General features: G+C 41.5%; 1 protein-coding gene across 1 annotated transcript in view; it reads left to right on the top strand.

Moving 5' to 3' along the window:
* The first annotated feature begins 4855 nt into the window (after positions 1–4855).
* The window catches only part of ASXL3 (ASXL transcriptional regulator 3), a 129807-nt gene continuing 120645 nt past the window's right edge, over positions 4856–14017 (top strand). Inside the window, exon 1 of the mRNA XM_051769645.1 lies at positions 4856–5194. Coding sequence (XP_051625605.1) covers positions 5141–5194 — 54 coding nt within the window. The 5' untranslated portion in view covers positions 4856–5140. The remainder of the gene's footprint in view (positions 5195–14017) is intronic.

The raw sequence follows: 14017 nt of genomic DNA on the forward strand, positions 1-14017 counted from the left end.
AAATATGGTATTAGGACAGCATCCACGCATCTGGAAATCCTGAATCACTTTCTAGATAGGAAGATATGTAATTTCTATTAAATCAGACACTGCAAGTAAACAGTTTCAAATTTTTCTCCTGTAATTGCATATTTATAAACCATGCAGCAACTTCCATATAATCATCTAGATAAGCATCTAAAAAAGAGCAGATGAGATAAGCTATCAGCTGCTGTGGTTTTGATTTGACTAAACTATGTCATATAAAACTGAAAGTAATCTTGTGAGCTATCTGCAGACAGTTCCTGCTCCTCTGAGGTTTACAGAACTGCCAGGAGGTGTGATCTGTATGCAGTTGGAGTGCAATGCCTCAGAGGCAGGTTCCCTACTCTTCTGTTGTGAATGCACAACAGAAATATTTTCTTTCCAACATTTTTATGGCATCTTGTAAACTGTTCATGTTTCAAAGACATGTTCATGTTTCAAAGGTCTTCTCATAGAAATTGTCCCCATGGATTTGGGTAAGGGTGGCCTCATATGTGTAGTCAGCCAGCGTGGCTGACGGAAGTGCTGCCTGGAGGTAGTTTGGAAGGTAAGCTCTCCGTGCTGGGGGTATCACTGCTCATCTGTTGGGAGGGCAAAGTGGACCTCAGGTTAGCTGCAACCAAGTTTATTAGATCAGCTGCAACACCATAAAAAAGACCTGAGTGTTTATCTGGCTGCTGGAGGGCTAGGAGGGAGAAAATTAAGTAATCCTACATCGAGAGTATTTGGTCATTCCCGGTCTGAGACTAAAGAAATGACAATTGAGGTGAACTCTAAAGCCAACAGAATAGATTCTGTGTATTCACAGTCAATCAAACCTTTCATTGTTTTAAAATTTGCTATGGTGAGATACGTCTCAGGTAAATTTTAGATATTACAGTGCACTGTTATTAATAGTTCTGCAGGTACTGCACAGTTAGAAATAAATGTACATAATTTAGGTGTACATAAATAATGTACACCTTGATTTGAGACCTGAAAAATATGGCTGTGATTCTTCTTTTTTCTTTTTTTTTTCTGGGAAGAGTGAGCTCTTCTTCATATTCTATGACCTTTTCCAATCCCAAAGAAGAGATGGCGTGCTCAAGAAAAGACTATTCTGTTCATCTGATTTAGTATTTAGCAAAATTTAACTTTCACCCTCCTGTATTGACATGTTCAAGTATAGCCTGTAGGGTTTGTTTTTTTCATCAGCTTCAGAAGACTTTCCAAATACAGTAACATCACTCAGATAATATTAGATTCTGAGCTTGTTATTAAGAATTATTAATATTAATATTTGAAAAGCTCTGGATGTTGATTCGGGTCCATATGGCGTATGATTAAAAGAGAACAGTTCCATTAAGTGTAATAAATGCTATGAAACTCAAACTGTCTGGATACTTGAAAATAGACATTCTTTAAATCAAGAGTATAAAATACACTACAACTATGACAGCAGTATCTGTAAATGGTTAACTGTCAATCCAAATGGCTTTGGTTTCCCTAAGTCCACACAAAACCAAATACTCTGGTTTGCTTTCTATCACCACTGTGCTGACACTAATTTAGGAAATGCAATTTCTCCATTAGTATCATTCTGGGATATTTTTTTAATTATCTTGTTACTCAGCATCTCTCGTTCAATTGTAGAGAATATAATTTGCATTGTAGAAGTAGCACATTAGATTGAATTGCCATGCTGTGAATAAATCATTCTGCACACATATGGCATTTCCATGTACCAGCTGATACTACTTCTTTTGTAAGAGCTGAAACTGGAATTTGCATTACAGCAGTGTTTCATTGTATTGAAGCAATGCATATTTTTATGCATATATATATACTTGCATAAGTAGTCGAGTTCACAGATTTGTATGAAAAGGAGTATTACTGTACACAAAAATAAAAATCAACAGTACTTATCGAAAGTAATTTTTCTATGCACGGAACAACAAGAACAGTGTTCTTCAGGTAGCTCACTAGATGATGTCAAGCCTCAAACTTCTATAACATTTCAGGTAAATGCATTTACTGGGTACTGCAGCTCAGAAACCAGCCTCCGATGTTATTTTAGTATCATATGACGGTTCTACTGACACAAGTAACTGAACTCAAATGCATCCATAATAAATAACTGCTTCCATCTGTGGTCAAAAAGTAACATCTGGCACTGTAACATCACATAAATATTGGTTAGGTAAAAATTCATTATATATTTTAATGTAACATCTTTCTGCAGTATTTGCAGGTTATCCAATCTGGTTTACAATGTGCTGTAAATATTTACACACACACACATATACATTTATATGCGCTACATATACTGAGCTTTTAGCCATAGTTCCAATGGCTGCAGTTTGAAGGCAGTTCACCATTTCTCAATTTTCGTATTGCTGATTCAGTTAGAGAAGCAACAGTCACGATCTCCTGTAGTGTCCAATTCATGCAGTAAATACTATCTATAATCAAAAGGAAATGCTTTCTTCCAGAAGATGAACTTGACCTTTTTCTGCTGTGCTTCTAGACTTACATATAATTTTTAATTCCCTCAAAGTAGAACTGAACTGTTCTGTTGAGGCACTTGGTTTCTGTGCATGCTTGAATGGGGCTCTGAGCAACCTGGTCTAGTGGGAGGTGTCTCTGCCCATGGCAGGGGGGTTGGAGTTAGGTCATCTTTAAGGGTCCTTCCAACCCAAACAATTGTACAACTCTATGAACTTACAAGCACGTGGACTGTGTAGGAACAATGTAAATAAAATAAATGACAGCACAACACTGGTCTTGTATATTCACCAGCTGAATTGAAAGGATGTAATACTAAAAATATTATTCCAGTTGTCCATAGAAATACCAAATGAAAGTCTAATCCTGACTGCAACAAGCAATAGTACAAACCAACTGAATCAAACAAAAAATCCACAAAGTCAGATTAGCTTTAGGAGTTCATTGAACTTATTTTTCCTGACAAATGTCCTCCTCTGTCCAACACCAACCCTGCAACACCAGAGGTCTCATGAGTAATAGAAGTTCATGTTACGTACGTGAAGCAGCTCCCCATGAATAGATGGGAAGTAACGCAGAATATTTATTTAAGACTTATAACAGCCAGTTACGATGGGAGTGACTGATAAACCTGCCTGAGCTTTTTTATTTTGTCATAGCTTCAATACTTAAAACAACAGGAGTATTTCAAAAGCAGTTTCAATGAGGTACTTAATTATTACAGACTTAGGATTTTAGCATGGGGGATGAGATGTGAATAAAACCTGTATGGTTTGGAATAAAAAGTTACTAAAGGTGAGCAGACGCAAAGGGAAAAAATGGAAGTAGAAAAGACACATAAAAGGTTGAAAATAAAGTCAAAGAAACAAAACATAGACAAAGAAGTGATATTAATAGCAAGCATTTCCTTTCTAAATATTACTAAGGTGACAAAGAAGGCATTCAGTAAATAAGAAAGGAATATGTAGCTATTTCGACAACTGGATGATTGTAAAATTTTTACACAACCTCATTGTTGAACCTGAAACATTGCAGTTGCAACAACACTTTTCACAAGAACATTTCTGAGGCATACTCAAATCCTCTGATCAATATTATAGAGCCTGGAATCAACCCAAAATTTAGAAGCAGTTGTTTTAATATAATTTTATTTTGCTAACATTTTTAAGTGGGAGTGAATTTTGAAATCTGGAAAGGTGTTACGGTCATGAACTATCTTTCATGCATCATTTCCTCTTAAAACAAGGATGATGAGGAAGAGCAAAACCATCACAGGCTATCTGAGTGCTCTTTTAGAGTGTTTGGGTAATGCTATCAGGATGTCACTTCTGCTTCCTTCGGGGCCTAAAGGTTCTCAGGGTTGCCCTGGTCCTTTTCTTGATAGAACACTGTCGTAGCTGGGCATGATTCCCCCCCCCTCCCCAGCAAACTGCGTATTTGTGGAAAAATAAGGTTTAATGTTACCAAAGGAACGCAGCAAGGCGGAACACGGGTGCTGCTGAGAAAAGGACTAAGGAGGGATCAAGCACTGCATCGATGACTACACAAAACCCAGAAAAATTTCTAACTCGTTTCTCTCCAAACAAAATACCAAATGTATTTCAATAATATACCAAATGCACTTTAATATCTGGTCGAGAAGAATAAACGGGGATGGGAAGGGAACCCTCATTACAATATCCTGCAACTCAGGAAGGTGTGCCAAGTCCCTCTGCTTCGCATTTCGTGGGCATCTTAATCCTGGGTCATCCAATTAAAGAAAACCTCCTTCGGCGGTTTTACGAGCGCAGCACATCAACTCCCTTTGTTTACACACTGGAACAAGATGTTCTTTCCTGTTCCGACAAGGGAAGGAGCTGAGGCGCTAACGCGCGATCGCTGCGAGCTGGCAGGGGCTGGGTTTGGTTCGGCACGTTTCGGTAGCGGGTCCAGACGGAGCGACGAGGGCACGGGCAAGCACCGCCGGGGCGACGGGCTGCCCCAGCCGTAAGTAAGCGCCAGCAAGGGGGGCGCGCTCCGGGGAAGGGCCGGGCGCTCCTTCGGGCTGGGTGTGTACGTACGGCGGCGTGGCCTGAGTCGGGGGCAGGGCAGTGAGGGGGCCGGAGGGGCCGCACCCGCCGCCACCCCCGCCCCGGCGGCGCCCCCAGCGCCGCGTCCCCGGGGAGCCGCCCCGCCCGCCCGGCGCGGTGCACCACGGGAGTTGTAGTCCGGCGGCGCGGACCGGCCCGCCATCGCCCTCCCCTGCCCGCCGCCCCCGGCCCGCGGCCGCTCTCGCGAGGCTTCGGGGGCCGGGCGCGCGCTGGGGCGGGGGGCGCCGCCGCCGCCGCCGGGGGGATGTTGGGCGCGGGCGCGGTCCCCCCGCGTGACGTCAGAGCGCATTGTTGTGAGCGCGGCGGAGCATCCCTCAAGCTGTCACAGCTGTGCCGCCGCCGCGGGGAGCCTCCCCCCCCACACCTCCGCCTCCTCCGCCTCCTCCTCCTCCTTCGCCCCTCCCGCCCCGGGGGCTCCAGAGCTCCGTGTCACCGTATCATTGTCCGTGCGGAACCCCTCCGGGCGCCCCCCCCCCCGCCCCCCTCCCTGGTCCGCCCTACCCCCCGGCCCCCCCCCCGAACCATCTCAATGAGATGCAAACATGAAAGACAAGAGGAAGAAGAAGGACCGCACCTGGGCCGAGGCTGCCCGCCTGGTAGGTGCCGCGGCAGCAGCAGCATTGTGTGTGTGCATGTATACGTACGTATGTGTGTGTGTGTGTGCGTGTGTGCGAGTGTATGTGTGCGTGTGTGTGCGGTGCGAGCGCGTCCCGCCGCCGCCAGCCCGGCGCGCTGCCCGCCCCGCCGCTTTGTTGCCGGCGGTCGGGGCCGCTGGGGACGGACGGGAGGGGGGGAGAGAGAGAGAGCGAGAGAGAGTGTGTGAGAGCCAGACTGAGGGGAAGAGTGTGCGAGGGACTTCGAGCGAGAGGGACGATGAGGGAGAGCGAGCCGGGGTGTGTGTGCGAGGAGCGGGAAGGGGCGCGAGAGTGCCCGTGCGGGAGAGCGCGGTCGGCGGGAGGGTGCGGGTGCGAGTGCCGGGCTGAGCCCGGCTGGCGGTCCGTGCAGCCCGCGACTCTTCCTCCCGTCCCTGCCTGCCTGGAGAGGGGGAATAGCTGCGTCCCTTCCGCGGTGTGTGCGTGAGGAAATTCCTCTGTTCTTTTCTCTTCTGGTTTTTTTTTGTGTGTCTGTGTAAATGCCTAGGGATTGTGCTTATCTCTGCGAAGTTCGTGCATAAGATATCCCAAGGAAATCCCTCCTTTTAATGTAGAGAAAAGTGAAATAGCCGGGAATGGCGTTTTTATCCCTTTAGTGCGGGCAGGAGGACCGGGGTGAGGGGCGTTAGATACAACTGTCCTGGGATTTCGCTTCACCCTCTCTACTTCTCTCACCGAGCCTGCAAATATCCAGGGCAGTCAAACCCGCTTTTGAAAAGGCTCCGTGGCTCTAGAGAGCTAGTCCATTCCCACTTCATTAAGAAACTGTCTCCCCTACCCTACTGTATCTGTTTTCATGATTCTGTATTACTGTTTGCTAAATGTAACAGAGCACATTGTTTATGTTGTTTTTCCGTTTCAGAGTATGTTCGGGTTCTCTCCGTTCTAGGAATTTTAAAACCAGTACTTATGCACGGTACAGCACGTATGGTTGTACACGTTCGTATGTGTGTCTTCTGCGAAGTTGGGATTGGTTCAGCTTCAGCCGAGTGTGTAGAAAGATGACGAAGCTGGAAAGACAGGCTACTGGTTACATTGCTTTTTGTATCTACACCAACTTTATCTTTTATTCACCTCTGATACAGACTGAATTGCTTAAGTAACGTGCCAGTACTAATGTTGCATCTCTTTCTGGTAATGGATAGTGATATCTTATTACTATTATTTGTTTAGTTAATTTGTGAAGCACTTTTCTGGTAAAAATGTTTTCACCTTGTTATATGAATTCCTAGATAGGAAGTTCAGCCTCTCTCCTATGTAAGTAATTATAAGGTATTAGACAGCCACTACCTATAGATGTCTCTGTAAGCTGTATCGAGGTATTCTCGTAGGCTTGGGCAGCGCTAAATTCTGATGTGGCTCACTGTACATCCCCCAACATTTTGTAAGAATGCAGCATTAGTGAAGATGTTCTGATATGGTGTCGCTACTGTCCGCATGTCTTCTCACGATCTTAACAGAAGTTTAACTGCAGTAAAACACTCACCTTTGCCAGAATAATTTTGGCAGCGGATGTTGCTACAGTACTCGTTTCTCTGTGCTTTAAACTGACATGTATTCAAAAATCTATAAAATACATCAATTGCTATCCTAACTTTACTCTTTCGAGTTGCTGCTGCAGTTATCACTGTAAGCTGTATTTTGTTTGACAAACACTCATAAAAGGACTTATTGTGTATCAAGTAAAATTGCTATTCCCATGTGGTGGAATACATGGAAAAGTTTAAAGCCTCTGGAGAACAAAGGCTGAGCCACTGCTTTGGAGAAGGGCTAAGACTCTTATTTCATGATGTCGCATTACCTCACATTTGCCACAGAAGAATCATGATTTGCTAAAATTAAGTAAAATGTAAGCTGATACAATGCTGTAAATAAGTGGTGGAGGTACACAAGGTCCACAGTGTGGTTTTGTCCAGCCTCTTGGGGTTGTCAAGTTCTGTAGAGCTTGCCCCAAGTCTGTTATGTAAATGTGTTGCTGCTCAGACCAACTTCAGTGTTGCACTGGGCTTTACTACTTTTGTGGTCATGTATGTTTGCAAATCACAATGAAAGATTGAAACCAAAATTGCTGCTCCTTACAGTGTTTTATGTTTGGACCCTGATGGTTCATTATGACTTTGTTTTCTTGGGGTACATCAATAAGGTGTTACTGCAAGGTTTGATTAAAATCAATTTCTTTTCACAGACAAGTAAACGATGAAGTGATTGATACCTACTCACAAAAAATGACTCATGAGTTACCTAGATCAATATGTTGTAAAACTGTATGCTGCTGAATTATTTTTAGGAAGAAGAGGGTGAATTAATACATACAGGAGCTGTACGAATATTTATGTGTTAATTTTTTACAAAAGCCCTTACATTACAACAATATTGAGCTTTCAAAGTGAAGTGCTGAAAAGTGTGAAATGACAGAGGTAACGTTGCTGGTACTGTTTTATTACTCTGTTGTGCACTTTAAATGCTGTACTTGCATGCTAGTTTCCCAAGCATTTTAAGTTCACTCACTAGAGCTGCTGAATTTTAATTTTATTTTCTTTGTTTGTTGTGAGGTGTCGTACTTAATTTTTATACACCTTTCAGACAGTGCTGAAGCAGATTTTTGTTTTATATTTCAATCGTACACACGCAGTTGCTATTGGTAGCACCCAGTAGCTTCCCAAATGCAAATGTTTCTATACTTGCAACATGCCTGTGAGGTTAAGTATTTTGACCTCTGCTTTACCCATGCCGAGTTGAGGCATGGAAAGATTAAGTACCTTACTCAAAGCTGTTCAGGAAATCTGTGGGAGAGGTAGTTATGGTACCAACAGCGTCTCTGTAGTAGTTCTGTTTCATAGTTGTAAAATCATCTTCCTTCTGTGGCTACACTTTTGCCTCATTCATTCTCTATTACTGCTTCTCTCACAGTAATTATGAGAGAAATTGATATGGTCATCTCTCTGTGTTCAATCTATATTGAAACTCATAATGCACCATGTAATAGTTATGGATAAAAAGTAGTACAAAAACTGGACTCGAGCCCGAAATCATTACACAGCGCTCCAATTCCCACATTCACAATGAAAAAAGCAGAAGTACTTCAGAAAAATATTGGCGGTCTTAAAATACATTGTAACTTGGAAGTGGTGAGGCTCCAAACTGATAGTGTTGTATTTACTAATTTTTAGTATTTGATTAAGGAGTCTTTGAAAGCTTAAGTTCCTGCAATGCAGTGTTTTTTCAAACTGTTCTCTTAATTTTTAAAACATAAACAGGAAAGGACTGCCCCAATTTTAATCTCTTGCTGTAAATACCACGTGTGTGATACAGGCAGTAAAGCAGGAACCACTGGCATGTCCTGTACCAGAACTTGTGTTTTATGGAAGAAGTCTCCTGCAGAGAGTTGAATCTTTCTGTCTGCGACATGCTGCTTTTTTCCTCATGCAAGTCTGCTTATCTTAGGGCAAGGCATAGCCCAGCTTACAAGCATTCCTGAGAAATGAACGCATGTGCGGGATCAATGGAATGGTGGCATACCACTAACAGTTCATGTTACAGAACCCATTTTGTAGAACGCACATTTTTATGGACAAAGTTGCAACCTGTCTTTGCAACCTGCCAAAGGGCATATCTTTGATGTAGACCCAATACGTCAACTTTGTACTTTGCAGCAGACTACAGCAGTGCTTATGTATGACAACGGCATTATCTCCATACGAGTTTTCTGCTCTTTGTATCTGATAGACTAAGATAGAACACTTAAAAGAACAAAAGAAAATCTTTCAAGGAAGGAGGAGAAACATCCTGTCTTTTAGTTGATCGTCATTTGATGTAACCGTATTGTTGTTTTCTGGTCATACATGGAACTCATTAAAATTGAAAAGAAACGTTAAACACTTGAGTAGCTTCAGTTGAAAAAACTTTTATACATTTAGTTTCACAAGAACTCTCTCAAGCTGTTACCTAAAGTCCTGAAATAGCAAATTCTGCCTCTTAATAATTCAATGCCACAAAATTCTGCATAAAAAATAGTGAAATGAAAAATACTGAAAGGATACTATGCCACACAAGTGGCAAATAGGTTTTAAGTAGGTTGCAGTGATCCAACTTTTATTGTTTGACTTCTAGACACGATCCTTTTGTTATTTGTAGAAGGCGGAAAGAGGCCTGAACAAAATGAGTGGAGGTTGCTCACTTGGGGAATGCAGAGCTGAGAAGCACAGACCATCTGCCTACGAAGGGTGATAGTTTATGGCAACATTTTAAAAGGATTTTTCCTTTTCTGAATAGCTTGCCCTTATTATTGCCCTTTCCTGTAAGTCGTATTTTGAAATGCAGTTCAGTCCAGTCTCTGCAACTAGCTGACAGTAAAGCTGAAGAAAATCCCAAGAGTGAGAACAGTAGTGCTTGTTTGGTTATTCATGTGTTGGATTGCCTCTCTAGTATTTTTGCTCTTCTCCAAATTTTGTTCTGAAAGAAAGGTTTTCTTGTGTTCTTGAAGACTTGTGTGATTTATGGTGCTATGAAGAGTCCTTGTGGTTCAGTTGACGTGCCTAGTGTTCATACCTAAATTCTGGTGTTTTTCGCAGTAGTCTCCTGACAGGATCCAGCTCTTAATTGAGGGCTATTCACTTGCTCTTGTAAACTTTAAGAAAATTATACTCATTAAATAAGCAAACTGATGCTGGAAAAAAAACATGAAAAACAACAAAAGCCCATTAGAATTGTTAGCTTGCATGCTACTGTTTAATGTGGCTGACTGTCCAAAAGCTGATTGTTGCTTCATCTGGTATGCTGAGATAGTGTAGTTGAAACAGATCGTATTGCGGTATGGAAATATTTTTGTACTACATCTTCATATTTGAAGACTGCAGATGAAACAAAAAAGTAAAAGAGTAACTTCTGTGTAGCTAGACTAGTGATGATAATCCCTTTGACTTTTATGTTAAGTCTTCGCTTTTCTTACTATAAATAGCATCTTAAAGCATTGTGAGAAAGGAGCTTCGTGTATCTTTAAAAATGGGAGATTTGACGTAACCTTGTTTTATGGTATTAAGGATTTCTTTGTTGTTGACTTAACAGAGACCTACTATTATTTCCATATTTGTTCCAAGTTAATTCTTTTTCAGACATGCAGAAACATTGTGGCTTGGGAAGTTTTGATGGCCTTTCCCTTTGATCCACAATCAATGCTGCTTTGAAGAGCTATATTTTACTTTGGTTTGCTCTAGGGTTTCCTTCAGTTTGTTTTATTCAAAGTAATTTTTGCACTTGTTAGACAAGGTTGAACCTGAAGTTTTTTTTTCCTACCTTCTTGGTAGTTTTTTTTGTTAGTATGAAATAACACTATTAAAATAAAAAATATTAAACCCATGCTTTTTAAAAGGTGATCTACAAACAAAATAGGAATTTCATCTATTACAGCTCACCTTTTGCATTTTTCTAGGGTAGATGGAGAAAAATGAGATTTTAACTCTTTGTCTTGAGACAGCCCTTTAATCCTTGGCATCACAGACCTTTAGGTGGGCAGGAACCTGACCCAGGAATGGAACCTGTTCTCAGTAATTTCACATTATTTCTATCAAAGCAGGGTTACATAGAATACCCTTACAGGAACCTAAATATGAGCATTCCTCAGTAGTGTGAAGGTGTTCTCAGTGCCTTTAGGTATGATTTAACGTTTAGTGAATGTTTCCAGTGTCATCTGACTTGCCTTTCTCTGTAGAAGAGCCAGTATTTTCCTGACATATGGCACGTTTCTGTTGAAGTAACTGATCTATTTTCTTCCAATAGATTTGGTCAGTTGCATGTGGAACCTGTGGAGCCACAGTGAAATAGTTTCCACTAACCACACCCTGCTCACCCTTCACAGCTAGGTTCCTTTGGATTTGCTAGCCCAGCTCACCACTTCCCTGGATCAAAACATGTCATTGCAGCATCCTAGTCTGGACTAGGTAGCATGCTGTCCTCAAGGTGAAAAGCCAGACTTAACTGTCCTTCCTGATGAAGCTTTTCTTTGTTCTTTATACTGTGATCAGCAGTCACTTGGAGAATCATTTGCTAAACTTGACCTCTTGGCTTTGGAGTAATAGGTTTTTTTTTCTTCTTTTTTTAATGTTGTAAACTTCAAGGTGTTTTCCCTTTTTTTGGGTATGATGATGATAATATTGGAATTCCCTGTAAATAGCAATAACTAAATAGAGGCCTCCTTTTGTGCTACCAAGACGTTGGAGAGGATGTGATTAGTGGAAGTTATTTCATTATGGTTCCATGGGTTCCACTAGAGACTGAGCAAATCCTCCTTCTGAGGAACTTGCAGACTGAAGGAATTAAATACCTTAGCATTCACTCTGGGTCAGCTTCAAATTTAAAGGCAGAATAATAGGCAGCACATCCTGGTACAGCCCATTTGCTCATCCTTTTAGTTCAGGTAGCAAATCCTAATGCTGCCCCAGTGCAACAGTTTGTTCATAAGTGACCCATTTAATCACTTGACAACTTTGAATTACAATTACCCTCCCCCCAGATCATTGGTGTACTGTCCCTCTGAGGCTGCTCTGTTTTTGCAAAGTCCTGCTGGATAGTTTTCTGTTGCTGGAGTTGCTTTCTTGGGAGGAGATGTATTTGCTGGGAATGGAAAAACAGTAGAGAGGTGCCTGCTGATTACCCTGAAGCTAATCTTAGTTTGAAAGAATGACCTATGACTTTCAGAATGGTGGTAGTGCTTTAGCACAGGCATCATGAGTGTCAGGAGACAGTTAATAAGCCATCTGGCAGTGCATGATGCCTTCATGGAGCTTCTTTGGTGTCTCCACTGATTGTGATTAGGGGTGGCACTTAGTGTCGAAGGGGTCTAGAGCAGCTCCATCCACTTTGGTTCAAGCAAGTTCTGGTGTTTCTGACGTTGGAACAGGAATCTCTGGGTGATCTAATGTTTCCATCGTTTGACTGTTAACAGTTCAGCTCTTTCTAATCGCTTGAGCTCAACAGGACAAAATCTGTGTGGACTCTGGCCTGTAACTTTCCTCAATATTGGAGGACCTTTTACATGAGTTTTTTAAGATATGGGATCCAGCTGTTAGATTGCAGGTTATGACTGTCATGTGGCCTCCTGTACCTCAGGTGTCTGAAAAGACTTGCTTTGTAGTGCAACATTGAGTTTAGTTTTCTGTCTGACGGCATCTGCCAGGATCAGCAACCACAGTTCAGTCTATTGCTCTGGAATCATCAGACTCATCAGAGGGTTGGGCTATAGTTCTCTGTAGAAGACATTCCAGGTCATGTCCTAGATTATTATTCACGATTTTGGAGCGTCAGAATGTAATTTATTTAAAAGGCACGTATTACATGCTCTGTTTTAAAACTTGTCTTCCTATATACATAGATTGGTCTATCCAAGCCTGTGATGATGAGAATCTTCTCACTGATTGTAGAGCTCAGCTTTAGAGATCATTATCCTGTGGATGACAGTTGCATCCTATAAAGCATAATCTGACTTAGAGATAACAACAGTTCCTAAACCTCTATGACTTCGAAAGTGTTCCTTGACAGACAAGGTCTTGAGCTACTAGATTATTTGTTTCAGAGAACTCAAAGCTGTTTTCTTTCTCTATTCTGATCTTGCCTAAGTATAGACAGGATCAGGAATTTAGTGAAGCAATCATTCTAGTCAGGGTTTGTTTGTTTTATCCTAGTTAACTTTCTGTGTAACTTGATGTCTAGAGAGGGAAGAGAGTCTTAACTGAAGTATATATCAAACATTGAAGGTCAAAGTTTTACTCCATTTCAGCTGACACTTAGAAGTCTAGAGAGCCTGCCTAACTGTGTAGTGGTTCACATAGGTGGTGAGATGCCTTGTAAAATGTCCAGAACTCTAATAAATCACAGTCAACTTTCATATTCCATATGATTTTTTCTTGTTTTTGTGATTTGAACCTTCTTTTTATATAAGATGAGGCTCTACCAGTATTGTATTGCCAAAATACTTAGCTTCATTCTTCATTAAGTGTTAACTTCCTGTTTTGATTATTTATCTTTCTGTACCATCAGTTGTAAGTGAACGTCTGTTATATCTGGTTTTGGATAAATGTTAATTTTTTTTATGCCTCAGAATTCTCAGTTATCCATCAGCTGCTGGCATTGCTGTATCAGAGAAGCAAGTGACATTCCATGTCACTCTGCCTGCCTGCCCATATTGCCTAGCAAGGGTAGTGGGAGAAGATAGACCCTTACTATCCATAGCCTGCTGTCATACTTCTGAAGCAAGACTCAGATAGGCAGCTATCTGAAAATCATGACGTTCCCTGATCATACCAACTTCTTGAACCTCATTTGACATTTCTATCATTTAGAAATTCTAGACAGGTAAGACCAATGTGAACCTCTTTGGAATTTGGTTTCGAGAGTGAGAAAAGCATCTTAATTAGAGCGTTACTCTGATAATTATAGAAGGTAACGTTGGAAAGGGCCTGAAGGTCGCCTTGTCTGTTTAAACTTGAAAAGAAGTCACACTAGTTACAGTTCTGTGAAATCAGTAAAATTTCTTGGTAACTTACATTACCCATAGAAGCTATGACTTGCGTGGCCTTTGCCACAATCTGATCTTTTTTTGTGAAAATTCACATTCTACTTAAAAAAATGGGGGAACTAGGAAAATGATTATGGAAAGTTGTCCAATGGGTATGATTTAGAATTCAGATGCATTGCTAAGTCTTTTTTTCTGACAGTGACCAGATAGAAAACATCAATTTTCTTGTACAGATTGAGAATTCTGTGTCTGGTTAG

Source organism: Manacus candei, unplaced genomic scaffold (genome assembly GCF_025592945.1).
Source record: "Manacus candei isolate 608988 ecotype Guabito, Panama unplaced genomic scaffold, ASM2559294v1 h1tg000008l, whole genome shotgun sequence".
NCBI lineage: Eukaryota > Metazoa > Chordata > Aves > Passeriformes > Pipridae > Manacus > Manacus candei.